This window comes from Schistocerca piceifrons, chromosome 3 (genome assembly GCF_021461385.2).
Source record: "Schistocerca piceifrons isolate TAMUIC-IGC-003096 chromosome 3, iqSchPice1.1, whole genome shotgun sequence".
Classification (NCBI taxonomy): domain Eukaryota; kingdom Metazoa; phylum Arthropoda; class Insecta; order Orthoptera; family Acrididae; genus Schistocerca; species Schistocerca piceifrons.
In genome coordinates this window covers 309,728,034-309,744,404 of record NC_060140.1, presented here as the reverse complement: position 1 = coordinate 309,744,404, position 16,371 = coordinate 309,728,034, and the positions used below count along the sequence as shown (strand labels likewise).

The following is a 16,371-nucleotide window of genomic DNA, read 5'->3' as shown; positions in this document are numbered from 1 at the left end:
GGAAGGACATATGTTGGGTTACACGTGGAAAGACAGAAAGGAATTAGTAAACATTAGACGCACAACCAAAATCAGTGACATAATGGAAAGAGCAGATTCCTTGAAATGGCGCTGGGCTGGCCATTTTTTTCCAATTTACCAAAAAGAAAGACTGGAAGATCTCTGGACAAATGGGCAGAGACTTACGAAGGGCAGCTGGATTCAGCTGGCAACTGTAAGCTCAAAATCGACAGAAATGGAAGAACCTGGCGCCATCCTATGTTACACCCCGGCTCGAAGAGGCCGTATCAGCAAGTGACTGAACTAGCTGACGATGATGACTATATAAAGAACAAGATTTTAGTACTTTACACGAGATAATATCAATTCCGTAACGATTTTTTGTTTTGAGGGAGTTCATTACATTCCATATTTCTTTGGAAGAGCTTGGAGTTATTGTAGCTTGCCTGTATTTACGTACATTGTTCCTTGCGTTTGGTATCATTCCCCAAGCCCCTAGTGTCATTGGCAAGATTCTAAGCCACTTCAAGGAAGGAATTGTTAAATGTATTGGCTACCTGACTGCTGTCGTTTATTATTTGGCTGTTTTTTTAATAACAAAATTCTCTTTTAATAATTGCACATATATATTTAATTTTGTTACATAAATTATTCATTTCAGATATTATAGAAAGGTGTTTTAAACACTTTCCTTAAGATAAAACAGTATTTCTTGTAATTTGTGAGCAGTCCAATTTCTCTGTTTGTCTTAACCAAACAGTTCATTCCTTGCACATAATATTTTGTTTTCATTTGTAATCTAGGGCTTTCTTATGTTTTATTACTACCATACTTTATTCTTTATTGTGAAAGCTGCTGTTAAAGACTGAGCGAAAAATATACACTAAATTTAGAACTGACAACTTCCACATTATACCAGGTGAAGAAGTATGAAACCGGAATTTCCCTATAGATGGTGCTAGCAGCTATTGTAGAGCCCATGAGACCGCGCCTGCAGCGCCATCTCCTTCCTGTAACGGCTGACGACGAATGTCAACACACAACATCGGTGCTGTTGTTGTGGTCTTCAGTCCTGAGACTGGTTTGATGCAGCTCTCCATGCTACTCTATCCTGCGCAAGCTTCTTCATCTCCCAGTACCTACTGCAGCCTACATCCTTCTGAATCTGCTTAGTGTACTGATCTCTTGGTCTCCCTCTACGATTTTTACCCTCCACGCTGCCCTCCAATGCTAAATTTGTGATCCCTTGATGCCTCAAAACATGTCCTACCAACCGATCCCTTCTTCTAGTCAAGTTGTGGCACAAACTTCTCTTCTCCCCAATCCTATTCAATACCTCCTCATTAGTTACGTGATCTACCCACCTTATCTTCAGCATTCTTCTGTAGCACCACATTTCAAAAGCTTCTATTCTCTTCTTGTCCAAACTGGTTATCGTCCATGTTTCACTTCCATACATGGCTACACTCCATGCAAATACTTTCAGAAACGACTTCCTGACACTTAAATCTATACTCGATGTTAACAAATTTCTCATCTTCAGAAACGATTTCCTTGCCATTGCCAGTCTACATTTTATATCCTCTCTACTTCGACAATCATCAGTTATTTTACTCCCTAAATAGCAAAACTCCTTTACTACTTTAAGTGTCTCATTTCCTAATCTAATCCCCTCAGCATCACCCGATTTAATTTGACTACATTCCATTATCCTCGTTTTGCTTTTGTTGATGTTCATCTTATATCCTCCTTTCAAGACACTGTCCATTCCGTTCAACTGCTCTTCCAAGTCCTTTGCTGTCTCTGACAGAATTACAATGTCATCGGCGAACCTCAAAGTTTTTACTTCTTCTCCATGAATTTTAATACCTACTCCGAATTTTTCTTTTGTTTCCTTTACTGCTTGCTCAATATACAGATTGAATAACATCGGGGAGAGGCTACAACCCTGTCTCACTCCTTTCCCAACCACTGCTTCCCTTTCATGCCCCTCGACTCTTATAACTGCCATCTGGTTTCTGTACAAATTGTAAGTAGCCTTTCGCTCCCTGTATTTTACCCCTGCCACCTTTAGAATTTGAAAGAGAGTATTCCACTCAACATTGTCAAAGCTTTCTCTAAGTCTACAAATGCTAGAAACGTAGGTTTGCCTTTCCTTAATCTTTCTTCTAAGATAAGTCGTAAGGTTAGTATTGCCTCACGTGTTCCAACATTTCTACGGAATCCAAACTGATCTTCCCCGAGGTCCGCTTCTACCAGTTTTTCCATTCGTCTGTAAAGAATTCGCGTTAGTATTTTGCAGCTGTGACTTATTAAACTGATAGTTCGGTAATTTTCACATCTGTCAACGCCTGCTTTCTTTGGGATTGGAATTATTATATTCTTCTTGAAGTCTGTGGGTATTTCGCCTGTCTCATACATCTTGCTCACCAGATGGTAGAGTTTTGTCATGACTGGCTCTTCCAAGGCCATCAGTAGTTCTAATGGAATGTTGTCTACTCCCAGGGCCTTGTTTCGACTCAGGTCTTTCAGTGCTCTGTCAAACTCTTCACGCAGTATCTTATCTCCCATTTCATTTTCATCTACATCCTCTTCCATTTCCGTAATATTGTTCTCAAATACATTGCCCTTGTATAAACCCTCTATATACTCCTTCCACCTTTCTGCCTTCCCTTCTTTGCTTAGAACTGGGTTGCCATCTGAGCTCTTGATATTCATACAAGTGGTTCTCTTCTCTCCAAAGGTCTCTTTAATTTTCCTATAGGCAGTATCTATCTTACCCCTAGTGAGATAAGCCTCTACATCCTTACATTTGTCCTCTAGCCATCCCTGCTTAGCCATTTTGCACTTCCTGTCGATCTCATTTTTGAGACGTTTGTATTCCTTTTTGCCTGCTTCATTTACTGCATTTTTATATTTTCTCCTTTCATCAATTAAATTCAATATTTCTTCTGTTACCCAAGGATTTCTATTAGCCCTCGTCTTTTTACCTACTTGATTCTCTGCTGCCTTCACTACTTCATCCCTCAGAGCTACCCATTCTTCTTCTACTGTATTTCTTTCCCCCATTCCTGTCAATTGTTCCCTTATGCTCTCCCTGAAACTCTCTACAACCTCTGGTTCTTTCAGTTTATCCAGGTCCTATCTCCTTAAATTCCCGCCGTTTTGCAGTTTCTTCAGTTTCAATCTGCAGTTCATAACCAATAGATTGTGGTCAGAATCCACATCTGCCCCTGGAAATGTCTTACAATTTAAAACCTGGTTCCTAAATCTCTGTCTTACCATTATGTAATCTATCTGATACCTTTTAGTATCCCCAGGATTCTTCCAGTTATACAACCTTCTTTCATGATTCTTGAACCAAGTGTTAGCTATGATTAAGTTATGCTCTGTGCAAAATTCTACAAGGCGGCTTCCTCTTTCATTTCTTCCCCCCAATCCATATTCACCCACTGTGTTTCCTTCTCTCCCTTTTCCTACTGACGAATTCCAGTCACCCATGACTATTAAATTTTCGTCTCCCTTCACTACCTGAATAATTTCTTTTATCTCGTCATACATTTCATCAATTTCTTCATCATCAGCAGAGCTAGTTGGCATATAAACTTGTACTACTGTAGTAGGCGTGGGCTTTGTGTCTATCTTGGCCACAATAATGCGTTCACTATGCTGTTTGTAGTAGGTAACCCGCACTCCTATTTTTTTATTCATTATGAAACCTACTCCTGCATTACCCCTATTTGATTTTGTATTTATAACCCTGTAATCACCTGACCAAAAGTCTTGTTCCTCCTGCCACCGAACTTCACTAATTCCCACTGTATCTAACTTTAACCTATCCATTTCCCTTTTTAAATTTTCTAACCTACCTGCCCGATTAAGGGATCTGACATTCCACGCTCCGATCCGTAGAATGCCAGTTTTCTTTCTCCTGATAACGACGTCCTCTTGAGTAGTCCCCGCCCGGAGATCCGAATGGGGGACTATTTTACCTCCAGAATATTTTACCCAAGAGGACGCCATCATCATTTAATCATACAGTAAAGCTGCATGTCCTCGGGAGAAATTACGGCTGTAGTTTCCCCTTGCTTTCAGCCGTTCGCAGTACCAGCACAGCAAGGCCGTTTTGGTTTTGGTTAATGTTACAAGGCCAGATCAGTCAATCATCCAGACTGTTGCCCCTGCAACTACTGAAAAGGCTGCTGCCCCTCGTCAGGAACCACATGTTTGTCTGGCCTCTCAACAGATACCCCTCCGTTGTGGTTGCACCTACGGTACGGCCATCTGTATCGCTGAGGCACGCAAGCCTCCCCACCAACGGCAAGATCCATGGTTCATGGGGGGGACAACATCGGTACCTGTTTCAAACGCGTAAACATGCCGAGTTTCATGCCCACGAACTACGGTTAGCGGACAGCGTTGGTTTTCTGTTATCATTTCAAGAAAACTGCTGCAGAATAGCATCGAATGCTTGTCGAAGCTTTCGACCGACATGCTCTTGGGAAAACACGGTGTTTCGAGTGATTAAAAAAAAATTCAAAAGTGTTGATTTTGATGCGAGAAACTATGAGCGTTGGAAACCACCGAAAAAGTTCGAAGACAACGAGTTTCAGGCGTTATAGGATGAAGATGATACTCAAACCCAACAGGAACTCGCGAAACAATTGAATGGACGCAGAAAGCCGTTTCTCTTAGGTTAAAAGCTATGTGAGAGGTGCAGAAAGCTGGAAAACAGGTTCCGCATGAACTGAATGAAAGACAACAAGCTGACCGAAAGACCACTTGTGAAATGCTGCTCGCCAGAAACAAAAGAAAGTTGTTTCTCCAACAAATAGTGACAGGTGATGATTTTGAGAATCCTAAGCGTCGTATATTATGGGTCAACTCAGACAAACCATCGACATCCACTGGGAAGACCAAATCGCTTTGGACTGAAGACAATGTTCTGTGATTGGTGGGATTACAAGGGTCTCATCCATTATGAGCTGCTAAAACCTGGTGAAACCGTTAACACCGATCGCTACCAACGGCAAATGATCGATTTAAATCGAGCATTACGTGAAAAACGACCGAATATGGAAGGCAACACAAAGTCATGTTGTTCCATGATAACGCTCCATCACATACAACAAAACGGGTTGGGAAGCGATCGAGGCGTTCAGTTGGGAAATATTAGGAAATGCGGCTTATTCTCCAGACTTGACTCCGTCCGATTACCGTCTGTTTGCATCACTGGGACACGCTGTCGCTGAACAATGCTTCAATTTGTATGAAAATGTACGAGAATGGCTCGCTTACTGGTGCGCTTCGAAAGAACTATTTTTTTTTTTGCCTTGGCCACTCATAGCCTGCCGAAGATGTGGGAGAAATGTATAAATAGTAACGGAGATTATTTTGTATAAAATGTTGTTTATTAGTTTCAAACAACAGACGTGTAATTATTGCAACCAAATTCCGGTTTCATACTTCTACATCTGGTTCACTTCCCTCCAGTCTGTTTCCTGTATTACTACCTTAAAGCTGTGTGTTGTCTGTATATTAATTGCTCTAACTGTGATCAGGTAAGTTGTTTGGCATTGCTACTTGTGCATATGGTCACAGAGGTCATTCACTGCTGGATAAACATTCATATCACCTTTACATGTTCCCAAACAAAAATTTTGTTTGTTAGAGTAATCTCATGGTAATATTAACATTACTTGCTGAAAGTGTTAAGTAACATTTCCAAACTCTAATTTTATTTGAATATTTCATAAAATTAATATTAAAATCTCCACACACTGTCATTTGCTCTCTTTTTATGTTATGTTGTGTGTAATTATTCAGATTTGTAAGAATGTTCGAACGTTTCTTATTGCGGATACGTATACACTGTAACAATTATAAATGACTTTTCTGAGAGCAGTACTTCACACACGAGGAAACACGCAAACAAATGAAGCACACCGGTTGTTTCTTCTAACGCTGAATAACCTTATATAAACTTATCGGATATCAAACTCGCCTTAATTTCTGTGTATAAACGCAAAGTACTTCGCACTTAGAATTTTTCACGTAATAGAAATGTAAACAAAAAAAATCAAGACGAAAGTTGCCCCGTTTTTATCGTAAACAAATTAAAACCTGAATGTGTGATTTATCTTGTTACTAAATTTTCACATTTAACTAGTAATCCGACTGGAATCGTGAAATTTCTGTATTCTGAAGCGGAATACATTTATTTATTATGTAATATAGATCCGATTAATAGCTTTACCGTAGCGCGAAATGACAGCGTCTCGTCTGCAACCAAAGATATGACATAGTCCGCAAACCAATGATAAGTACATGGCAAAGAGTAATTCCCATCGAAACACGTGTTAGTTTTCCTTTTTACCCCATTCGCATATGGGAAACTTGATGCATGGTTGCTTAAATGCCTCTGTGTCTACTTCATCTATCGATGACTTCCCACCACAAAATCCTCATTCCAGACACAAATTGATACCTCATATGCTGGTACCTTCGTTAATAATCGTTGGCGTAGTGCAGAGTCCAATGCTTTTCAGCAATCAGTAAATACTACACCCCCCCCCCCCCCCCCCCCCGAATGCCGTTTGAATGGCTTTCATGATGTCTTACGCGAAAAGCGTGATTTAGTTTTCACGTGATCGCTGTTTACGGAATTCTTAATTAATGCCGTCGATAAGGTTATACTATTATGGATATCTCATTACGTTTGCGCTCGGAATATGTTCTAAGAGTCTGAAACAGGCGCATGTTAATGATATTGAACGAAGATGGGTGTGAACTGTGCCTTTGTTGTAGTGATCTACGATGTATTATGGTTAAGGGAGGGGCTAGGTCGGCTGCAACCTCTGAACACAATCTGACAGGGACTCCATCACGCCCTGAGACCTCAAGATCCTCCTTTCTACAAGAATATATGAAAATGGAGTTCCGCGTTTTATTTATTTATTTTTTCTTTTGCTTCGCTACAGTCATATCAGTTTCTGTGTCATCAATGAGTGTCTGGACACTAACTTTTTTGCCATTCGCAAGTTCTACTTACTGCGTGCCCCAGTAGGAATCTTCATTATTCAGGGATATGACAGGAACGATCATTCGAGGAAAGAAAAGTCTAGTAAACAAGGGCTCTGAAATGCGTATCTTAAGAACTATGTGCACTTCTTAATCGTTGATACTGTGAAAAAATCTCTTCTACGGCGAGCTCTTTGGTTTCTATTTGTTGGGAGGAGGTAATATGGACCAAAACAAGAAATGAAATGAGCGTATGGCATTACTGGCCGGGAGGCCCCATCTGGGGAAGTTCGGCCGCCGAGTGCGAACCTTATTGCAGTTGACGTCACATTGGGCGATCCACGTTCCGATGATAAGGATGAAATGATTATGAGGATAGCACAACGCTCAGTCGAAGAGCGGAGAAAATCTCCAATCCGGCTGGGAATCGAACCCGGGCGCACTGCATGGGAGGCAAGCACGTTACCATCCGGCTAGGCAGGCGGACGCCAAAACAAAAAAAAGTGTCTAGTAAACATGTGGTCCAATGATCTAAATTCCTTACCTTAAGAACTGTGAACAGTTGATGAGTAGAAGAGATGTGTTTCTCAGGGGCGAAGATCTAGAGGTACTCATAGCCCGTAAGGTATACACTTTAGAGCCGCTGTTTATCGGACAATTTTTTTTCTTCTTTTGGTTCATACTACCACTTTGCAAACTATGAACGGCAAATACCTTTACCTTTCGTGAATGGTTCAGAACCGTTGCCTTATAATGTGTGTTTCAACATCGGACTCAACGAAATTAACAGTAAATATCAAAATGGTAAGCGTGGAGTACCAACTGCCCAGTATATAACCTTTGAACCTTTTACGAAAAATGAAATACTCTAAATCGAATAAATTTAAAGTGACATACAAAACCTATTTGACTACACCATGAATTATACAAAGAAAGGCAGGAGACCCTTGGATAAGTATGGCAGAGGTAAGGCATATTTTGGTAAAAAAATACCGTGTAGTTTGTAGCCAATCCTCACTTTTACTTTTTACACTATGATTCTATTTGCTAACAGTCTCCTAAAGCTCTAAGAAGGAGCTTATATCATTTACGTGACTGCCGCCTGTGTGGGTAACGTTTCTGGTGCAGCTATAGTGTGTTTTGCACAAAATTAACCGTAAGAGGCAGCTGGATCACCCTGTACATTCCATAATGACGTTGCTCTTAAATTATTCATCACAATTTGAAATGAATGGCGATGTCCATACTGCAACACTACAGGAAAAAATTACCTTTATTACTAATTACTGAAGCTGGCAGTGGTTCAAACAGAAGTTCAGTACACAGCAGCAAAAATTTTTGATTTGCCCATTAACATAAAATGTGTAACAGGTAACAAGGCGAGATTTAAATCTAACCTAAAATATTTCATCATGGGCAACTCCTTCATGGATGATTTTTTTATTTTAAAAAACGTCCTAGTTGCTAAGTACTGTATAGTTGAACGAGCGGGCCATAAAATAATACGTTCATTAATGTTAACAACAATCATGTATAAATATCCTGTGAACTATCTCATTCCTCATTATATCGATAGGAGAATTGTACAGATGCTCCATGGAACATGTTACTAACTAACTAATATACTAACTAACTCAGCTGAGACCATGATGAAGACAATTTGGTTCACGTCGCAGGCTTCTGGAAGACGCGCTACACCATCCTGCTGCTGAACTTGTCGGGTCTGGCCATCAGCTACGCAACGCGCGTCAACATCTCGGTGGCCATCGTCAACATGGTCAATGGGACGGCGTTGCTGGAGAGAGACGCCAGTGGAGGTACGCAGCTGATCCGTGACCCAGACTCCTGCCCAGGCGAGCTGGTGCTCAATGGTCCGGACGGACACAAGGTGAGTTGCGGCAGACGTAAAGGGTGCCATGGGTCAGGCAGCCGGATGAATCTACGCGTAGCATAGAGATCATTAAATTAGCTAATAAGAGTCTAATGTTGTGGGTCGTATATTTTACAAATCAAGCCGTTGCTGATACGCCAATGCTATACCAACCCACGTCCTTCCTGCTGTAGTTACAGAGAGTATGAGGTGCGACATTAAAGTAATGAGACTGATGTGAAAAAAATGTTGCTTATCGTTTTAGTCAAGATTAGTTGCCTCCTTCAAAGTAGTTCCCTTCTGAATGCACACACTTTTTCTAGCGCTTCTGCCATTGATGGTAACATTTCTGGAAATCGACTTCTGTAATATCCTTCAAGACCCGCGTCACAGTTTTTTGGACATCTTGTGTTGTTTGAAAACGGTGTCTCTTGACCGCCGTTTTGACTCTTGGAAATAGGAAAAAAAATCGCATGGAGCGATATCTGGTGAATAAGGTGGCTGTGGTAGTTCTGAATTTTGTTTTGAGGTTAAAAATTGCTGTACTGACAGAGCAGTATGGGATGGCGCATTATCGTAATGCAGAATCTAATTATCAGCAATGCTGGCACGGACACGAAGAACTCTTTTGCGAAGTCTTTCTAAAATTTCTTTGTACTAATATTGGTTAACTGTTTCTCCAGGAGGCACCCACTCTTTATGAACAATTCTCTAGGAATCAAAGAAGCACACAAGCATGCATTTCACTTTTGACTTTGACATGCGAGCTTTTTTTGGTCTGGGTGATCCCTTTGAGCACAATTGCGAACTTTGGCGTTTTGTCTCTGGATCGTTCTGAAAAAACCAACTTTCATCACCGGTGATAACACGGCTCAACATTCTAGTTTGATTTCGCTTTGCTCTAATAGATCAGCTGCCACATTTTTCCGTGTTTCTCGCTGTTGTGGTGTGGGATTTTTGGGGACCATTTTTGCACAAATCTTTCTCATACCAAGATCTTCAGTTATTATTAGACGAACCATTTCTCGATTGATTTTCAGTTCTTCTGCAATCATTTTCACGGATAATCTTCGATCAAATCGTACGAGTTCACGCACCCTGGCCAAGTTGACATCTGTCCGTGAGGTTGATGGTCGTCCACTGTGGTCTTCATCTTCATCATTCGTTCTGCCTTCACTAAACATTTTATGCCAACGAAAAACTTGAGCTCTTGACACTCTCCAAAAGCCTTCTGAAGCTTAGAGTAAGTTGCCGTCGCGTTTTCACCCAATTTAACGCAAAAAGAAATGGCATACCGTTGCACAATATTATGCGAATCCATTTCCATGACGAGAGACACAAACATGTATTAACATGTATTAGCACAACTCACGACTGAGCAGTTGCATCGATGTGCCACTTGAGTAGAAGCAACTTATAGACCAAAGTCAAATATATTGTGCCTACACAAGCCTGCAGGGTTGGCACATCTTGCAAAGAAAATCAGTCTCATTATTTTATTGTCGCACCTTGTATGACGATCTGAAAACACTGGCATCTTGGCGCTTCCTACATGTCAACTCATACGCTCTTACTGAAGCATGCAGGAGAGTAAGGTTAGCTGCGAATTAGTATGGAAGCTGAGTGCATGACCATGCTGTTGTAAAGTAGCATTGACAAGATGAAATGATCGATTGTCGTAATCAGGCGACCTTTAGAAAGCTGTATTTCGTGAGACTGTGGAGGGTGTAAAACGAAAATTAATTATTCCAATGCACCCGTTTGCAAACGTGTTTCCTTAGAGGGAGAGTCGTGTCTGGAATGAGTTCTATGCTGTAGTCCACACCTCAGACGAAAAACACAAATTTCGTCGATTGCAAACTAACTGGTTATACTCTTATTTATTCCACCTCCACTATAAGAAAACATTTGTGCTGTGTCAAACGAAACCCAGACAGAGAGCAACTTCACTGTTACGTCACTGCAACCAAAAAGCTCGTTTTTTCTGCATGTTTTGATCATGACACTTGCATTTATGGGCTAATACAATTTCTGTACTTTGTCGAATACTCTTGTAAATTTATTCTAATAATAATTCACCATTTATAGGATGTATTTCATCCTGATGTCGTCTTTCTGCTTGTATCGTCATCACAGATTCGATACCATGTCAAAAATGCAAGTCAAGGTAACTACATGACATGAAATAGTGGACATTAGATATTAAAATAAATTCACAGCAGTCTTTGAAATGTTTTATACACATATATAAATATATCCATACACATGGATTCATACATACACCACACAAACACACACACACACACACACACATATATATATATATATATAAAGGGTGATTCGCTAAGGTATGCAAATATTTTAATATGTTATTCTACAAGTAAAACTAAAGAAAAAAGTTCACATAAACATAGGTCCGCAAATATTTAGTTACGGAGTTACAGATGATAAAAGATTTTGCTTGAAATTTAGCAACTTCGCTAATATGAAGCCATAGCAAAACTGTACGAGGTTAGAGTAAAGCACGATTTCCGTTTATTTTGTTGTTATTGGTCTGATGAATCTAATAAAACATGTCCCAGACACTTATCTGCAGTAGTTCTCCAGAGTATCCAGAGAAGCAAAGAAGTAATTTCGTAAAATTTATAACTACTTGTCCCAATTTGTTTTTTAAATTCCAGACAACTGCACAAAGCTTTCAACAGAAGTTGTAGAGAAATAAATTTTGGAAAAATGATGGTAATAACGTTAACTGAAACTGTATGAATGTGTCAGATAATCTGCCTTTATTAATAGCGTAGCACATGTGAATTCAGGTTAAACCGGAGAAAACAAAGCTCTGTGTTAAGGAAGTTGTACAGTGAACATACAGTTTCACAATACATTCACAATAAATTTTCAAAAATATCTCCACTGAGTTCAGTGCATTTAGCTGCACGTGTATGAACAGATTTTGTTGCTCGTTTCAGTTTCACAGAGTTGTTCTTAATTTCGTCTCTTGCATTCATAATGCGAGCAAGTAATTCCTCACGTGTATTGGCTTTGTGCTCATAAACTATGTCTTTCATCCATGCCCATACACAAAAATCCATTGGTATTAAATAGGGCGATCTGGGTGGCCACAGACGTGTAGCACCACGACCAATCCATTTCTGTGGAAAATGTTCATTTAAATGAGTAGTAACGGCGTCGGTGAAACGTGGAGGCGCGCCGTGATGTTGAAAATACATTTGCAACCGCGGAGCAAGTGGAACATCTTCGAGCAAGTGGGGCATTTCTACTTGAAGACTCTGTAAGTACGTCTCGACAGTTAGACGTCCTGGGAAAATGAATGGTCCAATAAAGTGTGTGTTGATTATACCACACCATACATTTATGCTAAATCGCTGCTGAAAATTGTGTTGCCCTGTTGCATGTTTGCTTCAAATCATACGTGCTCGTTATGGAAGTTATTTATACCATCTGGAGTAAACAGTGCCTGATCAGTATATAAAATGTGTTTGCGTAACTGCCGATTAGTGTTTAACCAATTGCACAACTCCAAACGAAGAGCAGGATCTCCTGGATGTAAATGATGCACTTTTTGGTCCTGGTGAGGATACAGATTATAGTACTTCAGTGTACGCCATACCCTAGATTATGAAATGCCTAATCGTTGAAAGATAAGTCGTGTACTGGTACTCGGGCTACGTTGAACAGCATCGATAATATTCTCATCATCATCTTCACGTATCTAGCGCTCATACTGATTATGAACGCTAGGTGGAGAATCTGTTTCCCGTAACATTCGAAACACTCGACAAATGGTTCGTGCATTCGGAATCCGAGTTGGATAACGTACGCGATATTCGTTAACTGCAGCCGTAGCATTACCATCACATTTGTCACAAATAAACACCATATCGGCTTATTCCTTCGTCGCAAATTCGAAAGACATCCCTATTTCGTAAATACTCTACAAACTACAACAGTTACTATGTGGTTTCACTTAAATATTTCACTTAAATGTACTGTTGTTGTTGTGTTCTTTCACTGAACAATACCGAAAACTAGCTCGTTTCAAGGTTAGGAAACGAATGAAACAACTCACTAACGGTTGCCAACAATGACATAAACATTTCTACATTCTTAATGGAAAGTAAACAAATTTACTTGTATAATAATCTTTGCTTCTCTGGATGTTCTGGAAAACTACTACAGAGTCACGTCTGGGACATGTTTTATTAGATTTACCAGACCAATAACAACAAAATAAAAGGAAATAGTTCTTTACTTTAACCTCGTACATTTTTGCGATGGATTCACATTAGCGAAGTTGCTAAATTTCAGGCAAAATCTTTTACTAGCCGTAACTGCATAACTAAACATTTGCGGACCTATGTTTGTATGGACGTTTTTTCTTTAGTTTTACTTGTAGAATAACATGTTAAAATATTTGCATATCTTCGTGAATAACCCTATATATGTATACAGTATATTGTAGGTACGTACATGAATGTACATAAACTTACTTCCAAGTATACATCTATATCAATAAATGTACAAACAGAACAATATTCACTGCTAACCGTTCAGTCATTCTATTAGTACACAATAATTGCCGTGCATAGTGGCTGCGTGTGTAACGGCAACGGCGTGAGTACCTTGTTGTACTTGGGAACTCACGAGTTCGTTCTCAAGCAACGAGCTTTCACATAAATGGACAGCGGCAGAAAATCGCAAGCTGAGTCTCTGAGCATACGGGGCGGTAGAGATAATTTCTGATGTCTGATTTAGCAGTGGGTTCCGAAGTTCACTAAATTTCTTTCGATTTAACCATCCGGTTCTTTCCTTGTGATTTCGAGACCTATCACCACTATTGCCATCTGGAACAAACTTTTGACTGTATGGCTGACAGAGTGGGCAGTAATTTCCGGTTGTTTGCTTATGATGCCGTGGTGTACGGTAAGATGTCGATGCTGAGTGACTGTAGGAAGAGACAAGATGATATAGACAAAGTTTCCAGTCGATGTTATGAACGGCAGCTAGCCCTAAATCTAGAAAAATGTAAGTTAATGCGGATGAGTAGGAAGGTCAAACCTGTAATGTTCGGATAAAGTATTACTAGTGTCCTGCTTGACGCAGTTAAGAGTTTTGAATATCTGAGCATAAAGTTGCAAAGCGATATGAGGTGGAACGAGCATGTAAGGGTTGTAGTAGGGAAGGTGAATGATCGATTTATTGGCAGAAATTTAGGAAAGAGTGGTTCACCTATAAAGGAAACCGCATATTGGACGCTGTTACGACCTATTCTTGAGTACTACTCGAGTGTTTGTGATCCGTAACAGGTCGGATTGTAGGAAGACATCGAAGCAACTCATAGGCTGGCTTCTAGATTTGTTACCGGTAGGTTCGAATAACACGTGTTATGGAGACGCTTCGGTAACACAAACTGAGAAAATTTAGAGAACGAGCATTTGAAACTGACTGCCGAACGGTTCTACTGCCGCCGACATATATTGCACGTAAGGACCAAGAAGATAAAATACGAGAATTAGGGCTCATACGGAGGCATAGAGACAGGCTGTTTTCCCTCGCTCCATTTGCGAGTGGAACAGAAAAGGAAATGACAAGCAACGGTACACGGTGCTTTCCTCCACGCACCGTACGGTGGCTTGCGGATTATGTATGTAGATGTAAATGTAGATGTAGATAATGGCCATTTCTGACCCTTCGAGATTAGGGCCTTTCACCTTATATTTTCTTTAAGAGAGTAGTTAAATAAAGTGCAGAAAGAGATAAGAGAATAAATTACTGAAAGTTCTGTGTGAGAGTGAACAGCAATTATGCATGAGGAAACGTAAACTGTAAAGCTTTTTGATCAAGCGGAGATGCATAATGGAAATGGGCAATGATGATATGATCGTAGCAAACGTCTGTATGAGATTGCGTCTAATAAAGTCTTGGTTAAGTGGAAAGTTATTAAAAGCGTGGACACATTTACGTATAAATTTCTGAAACAAGAAGCGGAGATCGCTAATGGGTCTTTGATAGTTGTGGTATTCAGCTGAACTACCATCATGACGACTCTTACAGACGCCCAATGACGACAGCCTTTTGCTTTTCGTTTGTTACGTCAGTCTGTGACAACAATACAATTGGAAGTATGTGTATACTGTATCTTGTGTCATGACATCATATAGAACCCACAATTCATCAATATTTTTGATTACTAGAAACAATCTTGAAAGGAAAACTAAACTTACTCACGCGAATAGAAGGATGTCAACGAAATTTGTTGCCTATTATTAAGAGAACCTAATAACGGAAGTGAGTACTGACTTGAATGTAATTATAGGACACAATGTCAACGAAAATAGTGCGACGAGATCTGCCTAGACAAAGTTTTGTAATAGAGCTGCAACTTCAAAAACTTCTCTGGGCCATGTGATTGCGAGGAGTAGTTTTCAGTGGTGTAAGATGGGTAAAGTTGGACTGCTGACCGATGAAAACATTGATTGTTTCTGACTATCCTACTTTTACATTGTTTCCTACCAAAGGATATATTTAGATCTGTAGCACGCATTCCTAGCTGTCTCTAATATTTCAGGCGAGCATACCATCTTACCGTTTTGTGGTAGTAATCATTATACGCTTGTGTGCAAAAATTGGGTCGAAATTAACTTTCGCTTGCTGTGTCACAGCTCGATCAAACTTGGACCATGCATATAAAAAACTACTACAGTATAACAAATAACTGAAAGTAATACGCAATGACACATACAGAAATCACACTTTTACTTGATTGCATTAATCATCGCTATTCATGATCGCTCCCTGGACATTACAAACGGCGTGATGAAATTCCTAATAGAGTCTGTAATTACCACGGAAGGCAATACATACTCGGCAATGTTCTACCACTCTGAACAAAAGGCCAGTAAGGAGTCCTCGAGGTAAGGCGTTCCATTCTTCCACCAGCGCGGTTGAAAGCTTCTGGACATGTTACAATACGTCTCTTCAATGCAACACACACATGTTCGATGCTATTGTTTGGGTTAACGGAAACGCTACTTCATTCGCCGAATATCCTTTCGTTCCCAGGGCTCTTCCGTATGCGCCGTTTGATAGGTCGCGCATTGTCATCCACGAGAGTGAAGTCAGGGCCGAATGCACACCTGCAGAGACGCGCGTGGGGAAGGGCTACAGCGTCACAAGAACGTTTACGTGTGAGGGACCCCATTCAAAGATTTGCTGGTCAGTAAGCCAATGTAACATTTTACTTTCCGATGCAGTAACACCTAGACCATCAAAATATTTAAGTTCGACAACATTCCTTGGTGCATTACGTATACCAACGACTAGGCATATAAGGCTACATCCAGCATCGCCGAATTTGATCGTTGCTGGGAGGTATCTACATATAGACTCCGCTAGCCATCAAGCGGTGTGTGGCGAAGGGCACAATTCGCGCCAGATATATTTCCCACCGTCTGTTCCAC

At 40.3% G+C, this 16,371-nt stretch overlaps 1 protein-coding gene across 1 annotated transcript in view; it reads left to right on the top strand.

Moving 5' to 3' along the window:
• The window catches only part of LOC124790041 (sialin-like), a 122,828-nt gene that overhangs the window by 10,351 nt on the left and 96,106 nt on the right, over nucleotides 1–16,371 (top strand). The window contains exon 2 of the mRNA XM_047257598.1: nucleotides 8,697–8,908. Within this exon, the coding sequence (XP_047113554.1) occupies nucleotides 8,697–8,908 (212 nt within the window). The remainder of the gene's footprint in view (nucleotides 1–8,696; nucleotides 8,909–16,371) is intronic.